General features: G+C 40.2%; 2 protein-coding genes across 13 annotated transcripts in view; one reads left to right on the top strand and one right to left on the bottom strand.

The window, feature by feature from the left end:
- CDK15 (cyclin dependent kinase 15) overlaps positions 1 to 14,496 on the bottom strand; it is a 39,883-nt gene extending 25,387 nt beyond the window's left edge. For 7 of the 8 annotated variants that reach the window (XR_009155640.1, XR_009155641.1, XR_009155639.1 and 4 more), the window contains exons 1-5: positions 14,331 to 14,496; positions 11,481 to 11,578; positions 10,754 to 10,833; positions 7,504 to 7,598; positions 2,941 to 3,003 (exon numbers count right to left, since the gene is read on the bottom strand). Coding sequence is in view for 4 of the 8 variants with exons in the window: in XM_058187418.1 (XP_058043401.1) it covers positions 2,941 to 3,003; positions 7,504 to 7,598; positions 10,754 to 10,833; positions 11,481 to 11,578; positions 14,331 to 14,441 (447 nt within the window). In the remaining 4 variants the exon portion in view is untranslated. The remainder of the gene's footprint in view (positions 1 to 2,940; positions 3,004 to 7,503; positions 7,599 to 10,753; positions 10,834 to 11,480; positions 11,579 to 14,330) is intronic. The other variant, XM_058187404.1, reaches the window with a different exon arrangement.
- A 2,034-nt stretch (positions 14,497 to 16,530) lies between these two features.
- ALS2 (alsin Rho guanine nucleotide exchange factor ALS2) overlaps positions 16,531 to 21,247 on the top strand; it is a 62,641-nt gene continuing 57,924 nt past the window's right edge. The window contains exon 1 of one of the 5 annotated variants that reach the window (XM_058187075.1): positions 16,531 to 16,703. The gene's annotated coding sequence lies outside the window, so the exon portion shown is untranslated. Of the gene's footprint in view, positions 16,704 to 20,482; positions 20,531 to 21,247 lie in introns of those variants that run through there. The other 4 variants (XM_058187051.1, XM_058187085.1, XM_058187066.1 and 1 more) reach the window with 4 other exon arrangements.

Consider the following 21,247-nt stretch of genomic DNA (forward strand, 5'->3'; position numbering starts at 1 on the left):
ACTCTGTTACAGAAGTCATATTTTCTGCAATCAAGACTGAAGTGGTTAACATTAAATTTAAATCTATTATTTGCTCTTGTATTGTTGTGATTGAAGCTGAAGTAGTCTTCAACAGAAAGGACATTGCAATAGATGATTCTATGAGTTAAACACAGGTCCTGTCGAAGGCGGCAGAGTTCTAAGTTTTCTAAACCTAAGATTTCAAGTCTGGTGGCATAAGATATTTTGTTGTTTTCAGAGGAGTGGAGAACTCCTCTTGTAAAGTATTTCTGGACACGTTCAATTGTATTGATGTCTGAAATGTGGTATGGGTTCCAGACAGGCGAGCTGTATTCAAGAATTGGTTTAGCAAATGTTTTATAAGCTCTGGTAAGTAGTGTAGTGTTTCTGAAGAAGAAGCTACGTAAGATTAGGTTTACAACTCTTAAAGCCTTTTTTGCGATGTAGTTGCAGTGGGCAGTCTTATCATTAATTACTGATTGGATTAATTTAACTGAGGAAAGAGTTTTGAATATAGAAGGTTATGGTTTGTTATATGGGTGGCATGCCTATTTATTATATGATAAGAAAGTTGATAAAATATTTTAAAATAATATAATTAGAAATGCATTATTGAGGGTCTGGAGGAAATATCAATATAAATTAGATGGAAAGATTCCAATATGGGCAATCTCGAGACACATGATAGAAAATATAAATATATATCAAAAGATGGAGGTAGTTACCTATAAAGAACTCCTTTGTATGGAAAAGGGGGAATTACAATTAAAATCCAGAGAAAAGATGGGGGAAGAAGGGAAAAATTATACATGGTTCCAATATGGACAATTACAAGCTAGATGGAAATTAGATCAAAAAATAGGTGTTAAGCAAACTGAGGATAATTTGTTAAAACAAATGAGAGATCAAGGTCAACAGCATATTAAGAGGTTGTATAATGTATTAGTAGAAATAGACTCAGAGACTGAATTGGTTAAGGATTGTATGATTAAGTGGGCACAAAATTTTCAGCAACCAATAATGTTGGAAACTTGGGAAAGAATTTGGGTGAGGAATGTTAAATTTACACAAGCGCAAAATATGAGAGAAAATTTTTATAAGATGTTTTATAGATGGCATTTAGACTCCCAAAAGTTGTCATGTATGTATCCTAATGTACAGGCTAAATGTTGGAGATGTGATTGTGAAGATGCCACTTATTACCATATATGGTGGACTTGTAAAAAAGTTAAAATATTTTGGATTAAAGTATGGTGGATCATGCAGAACATTCTGAAAAAGAAGATTAAGTTTACTCCACAGTTCTTTCTACTAGGAATAATTATGGATTGTACAGCTATAGAGACTAAATTGATTTTGAACTTAATAACAGCCGCAAGACTTTTGATTGCTCAATATTGGAAGAAAGAAGAATTACCTACAATTGAAGAATGGACACTCAAAGTATCAAATCTGGCAGAAATGGCAAAAATTTCTGCTTATTTGAAAGACTATACACAAGAAAAATATATTTTAGAATGGAAAATGTGGATTGATTATATTCAAAATAAGTATCAGATAAAAAAATATTGAATAGCATATGAGTAAATTTAGGAAATATTTTGTATTAGATATATTTTTGAAGGAGAGGAGAATTAAGAGTGTGATTATGTGTGGAGTGACTAGAGATTATAATTTAGGATTTATTTTGGATTATGATTGTTAGTTTTGATACCCTGCATATTGTTCTGGGAAGTCGGGGGGTAAGGGGAGGGAATGGGGGTTGAGGGTAGAGGATGGAGTGAGGGTTAATGTACAGGGATTATTGAAGATGTATAAATATAATTAATGTAGGGGCGGGTCTGCCCATCTACCATTTTAGAATGGTGGGGGGGGGGAAAAGAGGAGAGAGTAGGAGGTAGGAAAGAGGAAAGAGGGAGAAGAGGAGAAGTGGAAGGAAGAGGGGTAGAAGAGGGAGAAGGAAGGTATAGGGTGGAGGGAGGAGAGGATGTAGATAAGAGAAGGGGAGGAAGGTCTGGAAAGTAGAAGAAGGTAGAAGAGGGAAGAGAGTTAAAAGGAGGGGGTGGTGACTGGGCAAGCCTGACTAATTGTATATGACTGTACATTGGATGAGTTGTTGGATATGAATGTAAAAATAAAACTTTTTTATAAAAAAAAAAAAGAATTGGTCTAGCAAATGTTTTATAAGCTCTGGTTAATAGTGTAGTGTTTCTGAAGAAGAAGCTACGTAAGATTAGGTTTACAACTCTTAATGGCCGGCAACATAGTGTTAACTTTGTTTGGTGAGTGCTTGAGGAAGGATAAAAGTGTAATACACTTCACAAACATTTTATGCAATCATTTGACATCCTTGGGGCAGGAAGGAGAGAATATAGTCTTGAGAATCAATGGCTAAGGCTATAACATGCAGGGTGGAAGGCTGTATGCATAAAACAGGTTATCCATCCTTCATATTATGAAGGCATTCTGGAGATTAATACAGTCTTTCCTGCTTGCGTACAACTGCAGAAACATGTCTTGGCAACAGGTTTGTTCTGCCTTGTCCTCATCACATTTCCTTAATCTTGTCTGAAACCATAAAGAAAGCAGATTCCCACACCATCCAAAAGCAGCCCTAAGGTTTTTAAATCTGTGAGGCTTTGTCATCCATTTTTTGGAGTGAAATCACGTGATGCAGGATAGGGAACAACGATGGGGGTAGTTGCAATTTTCTGCTGACTGAAAAGAAAGAGCACTTCAATTTAGCAACATGGAAAGAAAATAAATCTTGGTTTCTGTTTCATACTTGTTAATACAAAATAATCACACAGTTGGAACTAGATGCAAGAAAGAGAAAAATATATATTTAAAATAAATATGTAAATCCTAATATGCTAAGCCTGTTAATAATGTTTATTCATAATACATGCCTTTAATATACATGTTTCTTCAAAAACATACCATAACATTATGAGGATGAAGGCCCCCAGGATGCTGAGACATGTACTGGGCCAGGTCTGTGTGCTAAATAGATGCAGAAGAAATAAAACTTAATTACCGAGTCCAGAAATCTTTTGCAGGTTCTTTATCAAAGTATAACTCAACTACATTTGAAAAAAAAATCACTGAATAGAAAGTGACCTCTTCTTAGTCAATCCCATGAAACCCTCTGCTGGGAAAAAACACCACAGACAATACATCTACCATTCAAAAAGACCTTGATCATCTAACCGCTTGGTCTAAAGCTTGGCAACTCCAAATCTCAACCAGCAAATGCTCAGTCTTACATATTGGAAAAAAGAACCCAAACACTAAGTACATACTTGATGGACATTACCTTACAGATGACCCCCACCTTGGAGTTTTCATAGCAAATGATCTAAGTGCCAAAGCCCACTGCAACTACATAGCAAAAAAGGCTCTAAGAGTTGTAAACCTAATCTTGCATAGCTTCTTTTCCAAAACACTACTGTTGTGTCTCGTCCAATCTCACCTCAGCCGGGGTCTTCTTATCTGCTTCCGAACACGGAAGAAGAAATACCTCCAGCCCCCAGCCCTGGCTCCATGCCCAGACAGGCTGAAGAAGAAGAAATACCTCCAGCCCCCAGCTCTGGCTCCATGCCCAGGCAAACAGAGCAACTAGACCCCTCCCCCTCCTCCACAGCATGTGAGTCTGAGGAAGGTTTATTACCAACAGCTGCCGACTGGAGTGACCCTCGTGTCAGAAGACTTGATAGGCGGAGGCAACAGAAGGAAGGGAGGGGCAGGCCTGGATAAGTGCTGAGTCATGGAGCCACACCCCATGGCCTATATAAAGGATCTGCTTTCTGGCATTCTCTGAGTCAGGCAAAGTCTAAACATATCTTGCTGAAGTCACTTTCTGGTCTCCTGCCTGCCTTGAGGACTTTGCTAGGACTTTGGCAGAGCTGCAGAGGCACACCTGATTCGGATTTCCCTGACCCGGCCGTCAGCGGAGGAGTGGGACACGACAACTACACTACTAACCAGAACATATAAAACATTTGCTAGACCAATTCTAGAATACAGCTCGCCTGTCTGGAACCCTCACCACATTTCTGACATCAATACAATTGAACGTGTCCAGAAATATTTTACAAAAAGAGTTCTCCATTCCTCTGAAAACAACAAAATACCTTATCCCACCAGACTTGAAATCCTAGGCTTAGAAAACTTGGAACTCTGTCGCCTTCGGCAAGACTTAAGTTTAACTCATAGAATCATCTATAGTAATGTCCTTCCTGTTAAAGACTACTTCAGCTTTAATTGCAATAATACAAGAGCAACCAATAGATTTAAACTTAATGTTAACCGCTTTAATCTAGATTGTAGAAAATATGACTTCTGTAACAGAATCATCAGTGCTTGGAACACTTTACCTGACTCTGTGTTCTCTTCCCATAATCCCAAAAGCTTTAACCAAAAACTTTCTAATATTGACCTCACCCCATTCCTAAGAGGACCATAAGGGGCGTGCATAAGAGCACAAACGTGCCTACCGTTCCTGTCCTATTTTTTTCCCCTTTTCTTCTTCTTATAGACTGTTGGTCATGGGGGATTTCAATCTGCCATCAACCGGCGCGGCGTCCTCGACGGCTCGGGAGTTCATGGCTTCCATGACAGCCATGGACCTGATTCAACTAATTGACGGCCCTACCCACGTTGGGGGAGGCACCCTAGATTTAATTTTTATCTCTGGCCAGTGGTTGAATGATCTGATTTTAAATGATTTAGTTGTTGAACCTTTGTCATGGTCAGATCATTTTCTCCTTCGCCTGGACTTTCTGACCGCTACCCACCACCGCAGGGAGACGGAACCAGGTGCCTGATGGACCCAGAGAGGTTCCTGACGGAGCTTGGGCGGTTTCCCGAGAATCTGGCCCACGACATGACTGAAGAACTAGTCGCGGCCTGGGAACAGGCTGGAGCTTTGGACCGTGTTGTGCCTTTGCAGCCTCTGACCCGGCGTTGGTCTCAACCAGCTCCTTGGTTCTCCGAGGAGCTGAGGGAGATGAAACGCCGGAGAAGACGCCTAGAGAGTGCCTGGAGATCCAGCCGCTCTGAGGCTGACCGGACACTAGTTAGGTCCTATAGCAGGACCTACCTAGTGGCATTGAGGGATGCGAAACGTTTTTACGTTTCCTCCCTCATTGCGTCGGCAGATAACCGCCTGGCCGCCCTGTTTCGGGTGACCCGCTCTCTCCTTCAACAGGAGGGGCGGGAGGACCCCTTACAAGGGCGTGCCGAGGAGTTTAACGGTTATCTATACGATAAAATCGTTCAGCTTCGGGACGGATTGGATCAAAATTGGGTAGATCCAGGCGAGAGTTCCGAGACCCGTCTTGTTGAGGTGGTTTGGGATAACTTTGACCCTGTGACTCCCGAGGACATGGACAGGTTGCTGGGTAGGTTGAATGCCACCACATGTTTACTGGATCCGTGCCCCTCCTGGTTGGTGCTGGCCACGCAGAAGATGACACGAGGCTGGCTCCGGGGGATTACTAATGCCTCTTTGCGGGAGGGGATCTTTCCCAATGCCTTGAAAGAGGCGGTGGTGAGACCTCTCCTCAAGAAGCCTTCCCTGGACCCAGCTGTTTTAGGGAATTACCGCCCAGTCTCCAATCTTCGCTTCACGGCGAAGGTTGTAGAGAGTGCGGTGGCATGTCAGCTACCCCAGTACCTGGATGAAACTGTCTATCTAGATCCATTCCAGTCCGGCTTTCGGCCCGGTTACAGTACAGAGATGGCTTTGGTCGCGTTGGTGGATGATCTCTGGAGGGCCAGGGACAAGGGTTACTCCTCTGCCCTGGTCCTATTAGACCTCTCAGCGGCTTTTGATACCAACGACCATAGTATCTTGCTGCGCCGGCTGGAGGGGTTGGGAGTGGGAGGCACCGTTTATTGGTGGTTCTCCTCCTACCTCTCTGACCGGATGCAGACGGTGTTGACAGGAGGGCAGAGATCGACTCCGAGGTGCCTCATGTGTGGGGTGCCGCAGGGATCGATTCTCTCACCCCTCCTGTTCAACATCTATATGAAGCCACTGGGTGAGATCATCAGTGGTTTTGGGGTGAGATACCAACTGTACGCTGATGACACTCAGCTGTACTTTTCCACCCCAGGCCACCCCAGCGAAGCTGTTGAAGTGCTGTCCCAGTGTTTGGAAGCCGTACGGGTCTGGATGGGGAGGAACAGGCTCAAACTTAATTTCTCCAAGACGGAGTGGCTGTGGATGCCGGCACCCCAGTACAGTCAGCTGCAGATACGGCTGTCTGTTGGGGGCGAATTGTTGGCCCCAATGGAGAAGGTGCGCAACTTGGGCGTGCTCCTGGATGGGCGGTTGTCCTTTGAAGAACACTTGACGACCGTCTCCAGGAGAGCTTTTTATCAGGTTCGCCTGATCCGCCAGTTGCGTCCCTTCCTGGACCGGGATGCCTTATGCATGGTCACTCATGCACAGTCGTTACCTCTTGCTTGGACTATTGCAATGCTCTCTACATGGGGCTCCCCTTGAAGAGCACTCGGAGACTCCAGCTAGTCCAGAATGCAGCTGCGCGGGTAATTGAGGGAGCGGGTCGGAGCTCCCATGTAACACCGATCCTGCGCAGACTGCACTGGCTACCTGTTGTCTTCCGGGTGCGCTTCAAGGTATTGGTTACCACCTTCAAAGCGTTCCATGGCTTAGGACCGGGTTACTTACAGGACCGTCTACTGCCGTCTTCTATCTCCCAGCGACCAGTGCGTTCCCATAGAGAGGGACTCCTTAGGGTGTTGTCAGCCAAACAATGTCGACTGGCGGCCCCCAGGGGGAGGGCCTTCTCTGTGGGGGCTCCTACCCTGTGGAACGAGCTTCCCCCTGGACTTCGACAATTACCTGACCTTAGGACCTTTCACCGCGAACTTAAAACCTATTTATTTCGTATGGCTGGACTGGCTTGATTTTTAAAATTTTAATTTAATTTAAATGGGTTTTAAATTTTTGTAATTTTATGGGTGTAATTTGTATTTTAAATTTTTTGACAAATTGAATAAGTTTTTTAAGGGTTGTTTTTTAATATTGTATGTGTCTGTGTTTGTATTTTATTTGGTTGTTCACCGCCCTGAGTCCTTTGGGAGAAGGGCGGTATACAAATTAAAATATTATTATTATTATTATTATTATTATTATTATTATTATTATTATTATTATTATTATTATTATTATTATTATTATTATTGATATTATTATTATTATTATTATTGTTATATATGCTTATACCTCCTAATATTTACTCATATATATGTTTATATACTATATAATCTTTTTGTATGATACTTATATATATTGTTGTGACAAAATAAATAAATAAATAAATCTCAAGAACAAAGGTTGAAAGCATGCAGAAAGCAACATTCACTGTGATTGATCCATTCCATACTGCTGTAAAATTCTGTGAAGCACTGAAAAACGACAGGGTTTGCTTCCTTCAATAAGCAAATGAACAAATCTGATGAAAAGCCACTCACCATGTACTCAAAGACTAAAGTCAGGCTCTCTTTGGTCTGGAAGATGTCATGAAAGAGCACAATATTGGCATGTTTCAGGCTCTTGAGGAGGGAAACTAGGACCACAGATAAAACAATCACACTGATGCAGGGACAAAGAAAACAGTTGAACAACCTAGATGATACCAAGGCAGTCATGGGAGGCTGGAATATTTCCTTTTTTTCCACTAGGTTTTAAAACATTTTATTTACATCTTCAAAAAAATGTGCATTCCAATAATTAAAACTGTTTGAACAAAAAATGATACTTGATTGAAATGCATTTTACAGGTCACAGGACCCTGGTACAGTTTTGCATACATATTCATCTGTTATTAGACTATTCCCTCCCAGAATCTTCTTTGAAGAAACATGCAAGCTTTTGTGCTATCAAACCAGAAGGTGGACAGGCAGGTGGAAAGGAAAGTCCCTTCATTCAGCGTTAATAGTTTGTGCTGTTATTTGTGTGTGTGTCTGTGTAAAAAGGGCAGTACAATCATTTAAACCTTATCCAACCAACTCTTTGCATTTTATATAGTTAAAGCAGTAAAAGAAGTAAAATAAGAAATCAATGCTTGTGGCATGTACAGTGCATAATTTAGAAAGGGCCATTTCATTACAATTCATTTGCTTGCTTCGCCTGCTCAGTTGTTTCTTCTGAGCACAGTGGGCTTTTTCTCTTGCATTCCTATCTTCCTAGCTTCTTCAACTTGTCAAATTTCTCAATCTCAGCATATTTGATTTGTCAGACATAGTTCTGATTGATCAGTGAGACTGTCCCAACCTTCCTGTAATCACTCTGAACAGTAATATCCCTGGGATGTTTCCACCCCTGGAATTTGGAACAAGAGATTATCAAATTGGGTCATCCTAATTATAGAACGAATGCTCCAGAATGGTTTAAATGATCATTTCACCCCATAGCCTTGGTGGTTTTCCTCACTGGTAGAACAAAAAGCAAGGTAGGGGTTCTTAACACATTATATCAATTTAGCCATCTGATAAAGTGAGCTACAGCTTATGAAAGTTTAAGCTTTTTCATAAAGTTGGTTAGGTAGAAATGGTGCTACCAGACTCTTGTTATTTTTTTGCCAAGACAAATTAACATGGTTCTTTTCCTACAGCTAACACACTCTTGGAAAAGTGTTGCTATTCTGTTGCTGAAATGCATTATTGTTAAATTAAAATTGCTTAAATGGTGGGGGGGGGGAGAAGGAGGTTTGTTAAATGAAATTTAAGTTTCTTAAAAGCTTCTCTTAGGTTAAATAAACTCTCAACACGCAGTTATGCCACGACAGAGGTCATGATCAGTGGACTTTCAGAAGCTCCTCCCCTTTTTGCACTGGCGAAAGGGTTTGTTGGATGTCTAAAGCTGCGTTTCAGCAATCAAAGGACAAACACAAGTTTACTTATTTGAACTTGCTCCCCCTTTGCCTGTGGATGCTTACAGATGATTAAACCCTCATTGCAACTCCTTTGCAGGTCTGTAGAGCCTTTTTTTGGTGGGGGGAGGGGGATGCTTGTAAATTACTTGGATTGCTTAGGCTGCAGCACAGGAATAAGCAGAATCATACCGGAATAATCACAATGAAATTACTGCATATGGTTAGCTTACTTCTCAGGAGGTTTTCCATCAGATCAGATGTCTCTAGCTTTTATCCTCACAACAGAAACAAACTTCTTCCCCTGTCTCAACCTCCTTCCCTGCTTTTGCCTTCCAGAATTAATCAGTGGTTTCAGGACCTATTTGCTAAAGATTGTCTAGAAGATAAACCTTGATTGAAGCATTGTGGTCTTTGGTTGAAGCAGGAAGTACCAGAATTTATTGTGGAATGTCTCCTGCCTCTTCTTAACCACCAGCTATGGTCTTCAGGACCAAGAAGCCAGAATGATGTTATGGTTAACTTATCCTTCTAGCATTTGTAAACAGAGAAGGAAAGAAAGAGTAATTGCAAAACAGGGGTTATGTAGATATGTACATTCCGTAAGTGACTGTTCACACAAGATGTATAGTGACTGGGCTACACCGTTGGGTTTTTTTTATTTCTTTGCTTGCTTTTAATTTCAATGTTAAAATTTTAAAAAGCAAATATTTAAGCTGCCTCATCCCTGTGTAGGTGGGTGGGACACCGGCCAAGGTTTTGTTTATTCCCAAGCAGGAGTTTGCCTCAGTTTGTAATGATGACTGGCATTAGATCAAATAATTCACCTACAGTTGGCACAAATCTTGGCTGAATATATCATATAAACATGCACTCAGAAGCCTTCCTTTCAACTCAGCAAAAATAAGTCTGTCTCTACCACTGAGTTATAGGGCTCTCTGCCAATTCTTGAATCACCCAAAAAAAAACAACCCCTAAAAGTAGCATTTTCATTAACTGCAATCATTTCAGTGACTTCCTTCCAATGCTAGGGATAACAAAACCTAGCAGATTTTGTGCATCTTGGGGCTGTCCTAGGATAGTGTCAAAATTGGGGTGTGTATGGCAAGGGCAGGGGGAATATTTTGATCTTAACACAATTAAGGACAACTAAAAGCCTGTTTCCTTAATGGGCTGAAATGTGATGAAAGCAACATCATGGGAACATGCCAGAAAAAAAGAAGTTGCCTGGCAGATTTGTTAGGTGCAAGTAGGGACATATAGCCTGGAGCATTTGCAGGTATTTTAGACAGCAGTAGCATAAACTTCTATTCTATCTGATTACAGTATATCTCAGGGGTAATAAACACTATATAAATATTTCTTGTTCACATATGCACACACAGCCCTATTAGCATCTGATTGTAAGTCTGGGATGGGAAGAGCAAAATATTCAGAAATGTAGACAACTTATTCTGTTTGAATCCCAATATAGCCTTCTATTGCTTCTAAGAATAATTAGTTCAATTAATACATTCAAATTCAAAGCCTAATACAAAAGAGACCCAGTTTGGTGTAGTGGTTAAGATAGCAGGTTAGAAACTATGAAACCATGAGTTCTAATCCAGCTAGGTGATCTTGGATCAATCAATGTCTCGTAGCCCCAAGAAAAAGGCAATGGCAAACCATTTCTGAAATCTTGCCTTGAGAGCTGCAGGGATTCATTCAGATTACCAGGAGTCACCACTGAGTCAAAGGCATCAAAATAATGATTCAACACTGCAATAATAATACTTAGTTGAACCTAACAGGTCACAATATTCAGGTCATGATTCATCACACAGACTCAATGCTATATTTATATTTCTTACCTTCTCTTATGGCTGTAAAAGGGATTCCCTCCTCTGTATTTAGGCTGATGACTTTCAAAGCTACCAGCTGATTGTATATTCTATTGGGACAGAATATAATATGTCTCTTCACTATACCTAATAATTGAATTCACAAATCAAATCTATAAATCTGCCACCATTGAAGTAATTCAGTACCATGCAATACACAAACTAAAACGGCTTACTGATATATATAATAATAGCTTCGTTTATGCAGTCAAACAGTCTACCAAATATGTGGAGAGAGGAGGCATGTCTCCAAATGGGGCCTTCAAGGATAAAACATGCTAATATTTGCTTTCTTCAAACTACAAAAGCAAAGTCTTCCTTCCCCTTTCTGCAGTGAAACATGGCCTGGCATATAATCTAGAAACCTACTTTGACTGAAGGTTAAATTCTCATTTCTTCAATCATGCGGATACGGAGTCAAAGCCTTTGAGAAGCATTAGTGTGAAGATCCATTTGAATTAAATACTTGTTGGATGCATTGTGCATCACCCGTGAAACTATTTATCTTCACTTAGTAGTATAACAACTTTCCAAGTAATATTTATGTATTTGCAATAAGTGCAAAGGATGCTCTAATTTTAACAAAGTTACTTTTTATAGCTGAGAAGATCTCATTGTACCTCAGTAATTAGCTTTTCAAATGTTTTCATTCTAGAATGCTTCCTATAAAGCTTTTTATTCATTGCAGAACACTCACCTGCTGATTCCTTTGCATACCACGGAGTGAGGACCTTCACTCAGCGTCTCAAGAGGCAAGTAGGAAGAGAGGTTCCCAAATGGGAGACTTTTTCTTGGCTTAAATATCAGTGGGAGAGAGATAAGAGAACACATACATTCAGTTGTAAGATTTCTTAAACGTTTTCTGACCCAACAGTTCACTATTAATGCAGGAAAGTTTATAATGATTGCAAGAAGTATCCCCTTTACATGTTTTCCAAGTCTGAAAACAGACTTTCAGACTCCCAAGCTCAAAAACAGCTCTCAGATTGAGGTTTCCTGTCTCACTTGAACCTGTGATTGCAGATTACAATTGCTCACTTATAAGACCTGTCATTGTCATTTCTGAGACATGTCTGCACAGATTATGCTTTGCTAATAGTGGAATACGGAATGTTTAATGTGCCAGAAGTATCCTCCCTGGTAGGCCCAGCAAGATTATTCAGTAGAAAAATTAATTAAAATTAATAGGTCTTTCATGAGGTAAGGAAGTTAAAAGCAAGAATCCAAAGGTGATAGATTATCTTTCTGAGCACGTAATTGAAGTTCAAATGAATTGTTTTTTGTTCTGCCTGACAAAGGATCATCTTTCATATACTAATTGAGAAGACCAAAGCTTTCTCCTTGTTTTCTAACTCCAAGATATACATACATACATGTGTGTGTACACACACACACACACCCTGTTTCCCCCAAAATAAGACATCCCCTGATAATAAGCCCAATCAGGCTTTTGAGCGCATGGCAATCAGGCTGAGCGCTTATTTCAGGGTTCAAAAAAATATAAGACAGGGTCTTATTTTCGGGGAAATACGGTGTATATATATATATATTTGTTTTCGTAGGTTTTCCCGGGTATAGGTATGTAGGTCTTGGTATATTCGGGTCTTTTCACATGTAAATTGAAGAAAATTGACATCGGACCCAGGATAACACACAATGCCACCATCAATCATCCTCACCAGACTCAAACCCAAATCCATCCCACAGACGAAACACAACCACCATCCAGAAGCCAGACCATGCTGGCACCACTGGTTGCTGCACCCCCCTTCGATCCCCACACAAAGCAAGCTGACACACGCCAGGAACACATGACAGGACCTTGGACTCGGAGCCAGGCCAGGCCCCAGGATGCTGCATCACAGCCATCTCTCAAGACATCACATCACAGAACTCCAGAGGCCACAACACCAAACCTCAGGAACAAAAGACTAGGACCACACCCACACAGGATGCTGCGAGACAGCCGACCAATCTGCAAAACCCACTCCATCTACCAGTCAAGATGCAACCACACAGCCAACCAACCTGCTCACAGCAACACTCCCCACCTTCCCACCAGTATTTATAGAGAGACGGCAGCTCCGACCACTCTGTGCTCGCGAAGTTCGAAGCCGAAGACACCAGCCTGAAGATGATGAGTGAGACCTCGTCGAAACATCGCCAAGATACTCTCAATTTTACACGGGAAAAGACCCGAAAATGCCAAGACCTACCTACCTACATATATATATATATATATATATATATATATATATATATATATATATATATATATATATATACATACACACACACACACACACACACATACATACACATACACATACACACATATATGTGTATCATGTTATTTGTGACTGAGAGTTAACTGAAATTACTATGGGTATTATCCATTATTTACATTTATTGTAATCCCATCAAACCTAGAATAAATTTAAGCTGCATATTCAAACACAGATTTGATGAACAATGTCTTCTACAGTTCATTTCATGTAAAGCATGACATTCTTTCCCACAAGAATTCATCACCAATATACTTGCTCCGGATGAAACAGAATCGATAGGCTCTTCCAGATTTGATTTCTGAAAATTATGGAGCTATGGTGGATGCAACGCATTCCTTGACTATTTCATTCTTCTTAGACCTCTAAATTGACTGGGTGAATTAGTAACATTTCAATAACAGAAATGTGCTTATTGATAAAATCGTCCCATATTTTTGTGCTATCAGTTCTGGTTTTTTAGCTGATTTGTGACAGAACTGTATTACAGTATGAGAATATAGTAGTTTATACTTCGATATGGTAAAAGTCCAGATGAATTAATTTTCTGTATGTTTTAGCTGCCACCTTATAGCCATTCAGAGTTCTGCAGGCCTGTCCTGCTATCCTACCCTTTAAATGGATAGGTCTTTAAGGATTCAGTACAGATATTCCTTGACTTACAACCACAATTGAGCCTAACATTTCTGATGCTAAGCAAGACAGCTTTTAAGTGGGTTTTGCCCCATTTTACAAACTTTCTTGCCACAGTTGTTAAGTGAACCACTGCAATTATTAAATTATCAATATGGTTGTTAAGTGAATCTGGCCTCCCCAGTGAGTTTGCTTGTCAGAAGGTTACAAAAAGTGATCACATGACCCTGGGACACTGCAATGGTCATAAATATGATTCAGTTGCCAAGCATCCAAATATTAATCATGTGACCACGGGAATGCTACAACGGTTGTAAGTGTGAAAAATGGTCATAAGTCACTTTTTTCAGTGTATTTTTTGAATGGTCACTAAACAAACTGGTGTAAGTCAAGGACTACCTGTATTGCATATGCAAAGACCATGCTCTATAAATGTGCATATGCATCCTGTGTGTTATAAAGACAAGCATCTGGCTAACTTTATATATTAGTCAGTCTAATAAGATATCACCTTATTTTCTCTAATGTTTCTTATTTTGTGAAGCTAACATGCAGCCAATCAAGAAATTTCCTTTACTTCATGAGATTTAGCCCATGCCTCTCCCTGTCATAAGTAAGAAACTGCTTACTTTCAGTTCTCCTTTTGGTTGTATGTTGTCTTGCTGTGATGAATCTTTCTCTTCATAATGGCAGCATAGGCACCTGCGGCTGGAAAAATTTCCACATAAAATGTCGCCCATTTTCTTCAGCCCTCAAACTGCTTGATTTTCTATCTCTCATATTCTTTTCTGTTTACCAAAGATTGGAAATGTATGAATGTTCATATGACTTGCATGAGGTCTCTCGTGACTCATAAAAACTCCCTTTCTTCTACAGTTTTAGCCCAACATTTCAAATGTATTCTTTGTGTAACTCTTTCAGTTTACCAAATATACAGATAATGTGTATATTTCCAAGTGTTCAACTTAATCATAAACTTGAATACAAAATAAAAAATCTAGATCCAAGTCTATATTATGTTAACTCCCAGCACAAATTATCAATGGGAAAAGTATGAATATATAGGAGAATGTAAGTTTCACAATTTGTGGGCTTCCTTTTCACAGCTGTGATACTTATGGAAGAGACTAACTTTGCTACTCCAGAACTTAGCCTGTATCCAGGGGCAGCCCTTCTTTTGCATTATTTGAACCTTTCAGTGGGAGCTGCACAAATCATTTGCCTAGTGACCAGTGGGGACAAGGGATAAGGCTATAATGAAAAGTCAGGGCATTAGGGACTGTCTTGAGGGGAGGTGTGGGAAGTGTTTAAAATGAACATTCAACTATTTGGGGGCTTATGGTAAAATAACAAGATCTGAAACTATGGCATCAGTTTTTTGCCTATTGGTGTACAATAATGGTTGAGACACCAGGCTAAAAACTGGGACACTATGAGTTCTAGTCCTGCTTTAGGCATGAAGTCAACTGGGTGACCCTGAGTCAGTCATTCTTTCTCTGTCTTGGGAAACAGCCAATGGGTGAGGCACTTATGAAACATCTTACCAAATAAATTTCAGGGACTTAGCCAGGTAATCACTGACTTGAAGGCACGCGTACACACACATTACAATTTTTACAATTTTCCCATGTTTTTGTTCTTGAAGTGTTACAGCATGGAACTTCTGTGTTTTATTAAAAAAAAAACCTGAGATATTCCATCCCTTCCAGTTGGTAAATCATGATTAAATGCAGACTGGTCCATGCATGCTGGTCTCATTTTACTGTTTTACTTCCCCTAACACAGCAATAGTTATAATTATGTGTACTTATGATTTACACAGCTGGTAGCACAGCTTGAGGGAGTGCAGACAGACAATTAAGGATTTATTCTGTGTCCTTGCTTTGTCTATCACAGTGCCTGCTTTGTTTTATGTACAAGACGATTAATCTCAAGTCAGTTCCTTCTGCTTTTCTTCCCAGCTTCACATGCTTTGACTCTTTGATTTTCCTTCTGTTAGATGTAGTTATCTAGGTGGTAAGCTTTACTCATGCCTATAACGTATTTCCTGTAACTAAATCTCTTTTCTGTTAGTTACATATCCTGCTTCACTAGTAATTACTCATATCAAATTCCTGCTTTCAGGAAGGCTCACAGCCCCTACAAAATGCTTCAATTCACATTATGAAAGCAAAGAAAACTAAAACTGTAAATTCACTGGGCTTCATTCAGAAATAAATGTATTGGAATGCACTGGCATTCCTGAACAGTGCAAAGCTGAATTTACTTTTTTTAAAAAAACAACAACAACCACCTCTATATTTTAGGTAGCATTGGTCACATGTTCAGGGTTTAAGCACAAATTAGCACCCTGGCACCTTTCCAACTTCCTGCCAATTACTCTTGCAATTATAATGTTCAGCATTGATAACAGTACTAAAGCATGCACAATGGTGTGTATTCATTAACTCCTGCCTACGGGGCATTGACGGTATTTTGAAAACAAACACAAGCTTCTCAAACAAAAAAGGCACCAGCGCTGAGCAGAGCCTACAAAAAAGCGACATTATAGCCAGAGGGCAACAACGAGGGAGAATTGTCTATTCTATTTGATGGCCACTAGAGGTCGCAGTTTCCCAAGCTAGACATGGTCGCTTTATTATTGATTTGGCTCATGATCTCTGAAATAGGGGCAAAAAAGGAGCGCATGCCATTCTAAGAAGATGCCAGTAACGGTCATTTCTTCAGATCATACGAGAATTGTTCTTTTGTTCGCTTCTTTTATGTGTGATTACCCCTTTCTAGCAGCGGTTTAGCTTACGCTTCTGCGTTAGTTTGTCCCATTCAAGATCCCGTCCTCATGTTCTATTCCTGCAAGCTTTCCCACCTAATTCGCTAGGTCAGCTCCGCCCCTTCGGCCCAGCAAAGCCCGCCTCTTTCTCTTTACGTGAATCAGCTGGTTCCAGCGTGCCTGAGAAGCCGCCGGTGATTTGGGCAATTAAAGCGCGGGCGCGAGACTTCAGGTGAGAGGCGCGGTGGGGGGGGGACTGCCGCTTGGTGTGTGAGAAGGCGGGGGGGGTGGAGCGTTCGGGTCGTTACGGCGCGGGAATCCCTTCGCTCCCCCCTTCCCGAAACCTTCGGAACGGGGAGAGAGAGCAAGAGAGAGAGAGCGAGCGCGAGGCGGCTCGCGGGGCAGAGTTTCCACCCGGCTGGACTGTAGAAACTTCAGTCGCGTGTTAGGAAGCGGGAGGGAGGAGCATCTGGAGACCCTTCTCGGCTGTACGGCCTCGCCTCGCCTGTTGCTCACACGAAGCCCCGGCTTTCTGCCCCTTCAGCTTAGCCCCGGAGCCAGTCTCCCCGTTCCCAATAAAGGAGAATGTTTGTACCTCACGGTTGACGTGCTTGGTGCTTTCTGAGCTTGCTTGTTTTCTTGCAGAGGTTTCAATACCCAAACTAGGTAACGTCGTCAGTGTTGCCTACCTTGCAGAAACGTCGGCAAGAAAGTCACCAAGCTTAGAGCGCGCCAAGGAGCCCTCCTCAAATCTCCCTTTCCTGAGCTGAACTTGTACTGGGAAACGCAGGTTTATCCAGCCCTTCGCCAATCCCATGAGTTCTTCGGGGAAGATACGATACTTGTTTGATACTGCGCTCTGTTCTTGACCTATACGTGCTAAAAATCTATAAGCTGCCCTTGACATTGTCTGGAGAATGTTTGTCAGGCCCTGGGTTGATGAGGGGCAGGAAATGGATTTTAAATGCCAAAGGTAAATTGGGGGAAGGTGTTGTAAATGTGATGCCATGGGCCCTTATAAAAATAATAACGGGATTTAAAAAATCTAAAGCTGTGTGTTACATATGTGTGTGTATATACACACACATATATACATACATATACATATACATATACATACACAAGACAGGATAAAATAGGATATAAGTCAAGGTGGTAAATATATTTAATACACTTGCCTCCTGTTTTCCCAACAACTACCTTGGCAAGTGGGTTGGGCTGAAGAGAGAGAGGGACTGGCTTAAAATTATCTAGCCAGTTTATTTTCTCCTGAGTATGGCTTCTTACATAGCCAAAATGGCACCATCCGCCCACATGAGAGTTACTGCCTGTGCTGAGGAATTTCAGTTTTACAGAGGTTCAGACTCTTTGGGGAAAAGAATGCTAAGAAGTCCCAAACTCTTTGAAATAGTCCAGAAGATTTGGCTTGATTCAGTACCTATGGAAAATTGGCCTATGTTTACCAAGGTGCTTGAATGAATGGAAGTATTGGGAACACAGGTGCAGCTGTTTGGAACCACAAAGAAGAGTGATCTGCACTGCAGCTCTTAGTAGAAAAACCAACGACTTCAAGAATCTCCTGTTGTCTGATTTAGCAGTTAAATGCTGACGAGATGGTATGGCCATTGAGTTGGATAACTGGCTGAAGAGCCATTTTCTAAGAGTGCTCATCAAGCTTGAGGGTAGCCTCACATGAGATGAGATAAGGTTCAGTCCTAAGCATTAAATGTGGGTTTCTCAGCCCTGGCAATTTTAAGATGTGTGAATTTTAAAATCCAGAACTCTGGGAATAAACTAACATCTGTATTACTTTGAAAACTGTATTCACTAAAAACCCAAAGATTCAAGTAAGTGCACAGGCTAACAGTAAGAATAATTAAGAACTTAGAAATTGTCCTATGAAAGGAGATTGAAGGAATCAATTTTTTAGGATTCTTATAGAAAAATATATGGCAGGTAAAGCCAAAAACAGCATGTAACAATTCAGCCAAAATTCAGTTCTTTATTTGCTTACACATAGTAGAATCTTGCCAGACTAAATTCCAGTACACTAAGGTTACTTTCACCTGAGTGTACTGGGAGATTCTAGGGAGTTGCTGTCCTCACTCTTTTTCTGTGTTTCCTATTTATCTCTTGGTTGGGCTGCCTCTTGTCTCAACCTCCCCTTTCTGGAATATTATCCCTCCTTCTTGGAAAACTGCTGCTTCATTGTAATCACATCACACTATCTCCCCTTCCATAGGTACCATCTCTCACAATAAGATGAAATTATTCTAAACTAGATATATAGTACTGACATTCTTATTTATACATGTGTAGGATATCCATCATTTTAAAAGTAGGTTGCTATGAAAGGAAGCTAGGCTACTATAATCCTTAATTTTTAAAGAAAGGTGCATTTCCTCTGGTATTTTCCATTAATGCTTTGGTTTCATACAGAAAATTATATTTTTGGATTTCAGTAACTTAGTTGTAATTTGAATGCTTTTTTAAAAAAAAAGTTATTTCTTTGACATAGTTCTGGCACATACTCTACCAAGATATCACGTATCTTGGTAGAGTATAGAGAGTGCCTGCATTCACTCATTGCAATATGCTGTGATTTGAGATTCATGTTTTTACATTCAATTATAGCTTACTTTGATTATATAATTATCTGTGTAGATTTTGTAGAGATAAAATATAATCAGATATGATACAAAGAATGTGATCTGTGTGGTATCAGGGCATGAGTGTTGCAATAAATTACCTAGAATGTAACAATTGTGTATTAAATATTTTTATATTACAAATGCTAATTATACAGGTAGTCCTCAACTTAAAACCATTCATTTAGTAACAATGTTACTTAGTTACTAAGTAACAATTTAGTAACAATGCTAACAAAACTGGCTTACAATCTGTCTTTAAAGTTATAGCATAACTCAAGCAGTCCTGTGATCACAATTTGGATGCTTTGCAACCAGCTCTCATTTATGATGGTTGCAAAGTCCCATAGCCATGTGATCATGATTCAAGACCTTCCCAGCCAGCTTCTGACCAGTAAAATCAATGTGGGAAGGCAAATTTGTTTCATGGCTGTGGTGACTCACTTAACAACCAAAGTAAATGTTGTAAAATAAGATCTGGTCACATGATGACTCACTTAGCAACCAAAATTCTGGTCTCAATTGTGGTTATAAATCAAATACTACCTATACTACAAACCTTTCAGCAACCTGCTGTTGGTTTTATAATTGCTTTTATGATATGATTCTGGCTTTAGGGGAATGTGGCATAGGATAATAGGATGTTTGGGTTCCTATTTGGCATTCCTTGTTTTCCTGGCAGTCTATTTTTACCAAGACTCACACCATGACTATATCATTATAATAGCTAAGCTACTAAGAAATTGTCAGCCATCATCCCTCTCTTTCTTATAGCTAAGTATTTGTTTGTCAGAGAAAATTAACATTATAGTTATTCAGTTTGAGTATTAAATCTCACGGCCTTAATACCGTAACTAAATAATGAAACAGGGAAGACCTGTGCTTCAGCAATGGCAAACAGAGAACCAACATGCACTACAAAAGATCTCTGCCTTACACTCCCTGGGAGAATGCTAGCAATATGGCTCATAGCAGTGCATGCATTCCTAGTGCCAACCTCCAAAACACCAAGGAATTGCTACGTTGGATCCAGCTGCTTTTTTGCCAGCAGGAGAATCCCCTCAGTGACATTTAGCTCAGCACTGCAGCTTGTGGAAAGTGGAATGAATGCTAATGTGCATAGATCTTTACAGTTCTTAGTAGCACCTCCCTCACTGTTCCTGGGCAGATTTAAAGGGGGGGGGAGGTTGTCTTGGAAACTAGAGGAGAAATGGACAAATATCATATTGTCTTCTGCTCCTCCTGTGGAACTCCGCATGGAATCAGAAGCTCTCAGCCTACTGAATCTGATCCATCCTCTTGAGTGAACTCTCAGACTTGGATGGGGAGTGAGGCTGATGTTTGAATAGGCCTTGGAGAATTGAAAAACCATAAACATGATGTCATGGTAGATATTTTATATGTACTAAAAGTGAGTCTACATAATTGTTAAAATATACCATATATTTAACGTGTCACTGATTGGTGATATGTTAGTAAACTCTTAAAAGAATTGTATGCACAGTATAGGGATTAATCTACCTACATTTTTTTACACCTAGCCATTACTGTTACGGCTTGCATACTATCTGTAAGCATTAAGCTTGTTGTAATTAAGAAGACCTGCATCCTGAATTGTAGGGAAGTCATGTTACTTCTGATATGCTAGGCAATTAGAGCTTCTAAATGTAAATATGGGTATATGGTGAGGAATATCGGTATATATGTTAATTGAAATAAAATATGATATTTTCATACTTTTATAAATGCCATGATGTAAATTTGATTCTCTGAGAGTTTCCTTCACCTGTTTTAAATTTTTAGACCATGAAAATATAAATAAGCTGGCGTCACCATTGTATTTAGGGATTGATTCTTGCCAAGCAATGCAGTTTTCTGAATGTTCACAAATTTACTGTTTAATCATCTGTTGCAGAAGGCCAAGTATATTCTTTAACACCTCCTAGCAGTGCTAGTGGGTTTGCTGAAGTTGTCAGCTGTCTTGAAGACAACAGGCTTTGAAGCATTTCTCCTCTAAAAGTAGATGGGATAACTACCAGTATAATGAACCTTTATTTGTAAATTGATTTTTTAACAGAATATCATAGAGTAGATATTTTTATCATTACACTTTTGTGTAGTTCTTTAG

The sequence above is a fragment of the Ahaetulla prasina genome, chromosome 1 (genome assembly GCF_028640845.1).
Source record: "Ahaetulla prasina isolate Xishuangbanna chromosome 1, ASM2864084v1, whole genome shotgun sequence".
Taxonomy (NCBI): domain Eukaryota; kingdom Metazoa; phylum Chordata; class Lepidosauria; order Squamata; family Colubridae; genus Ahaetulla; species Ahaetulla prasina.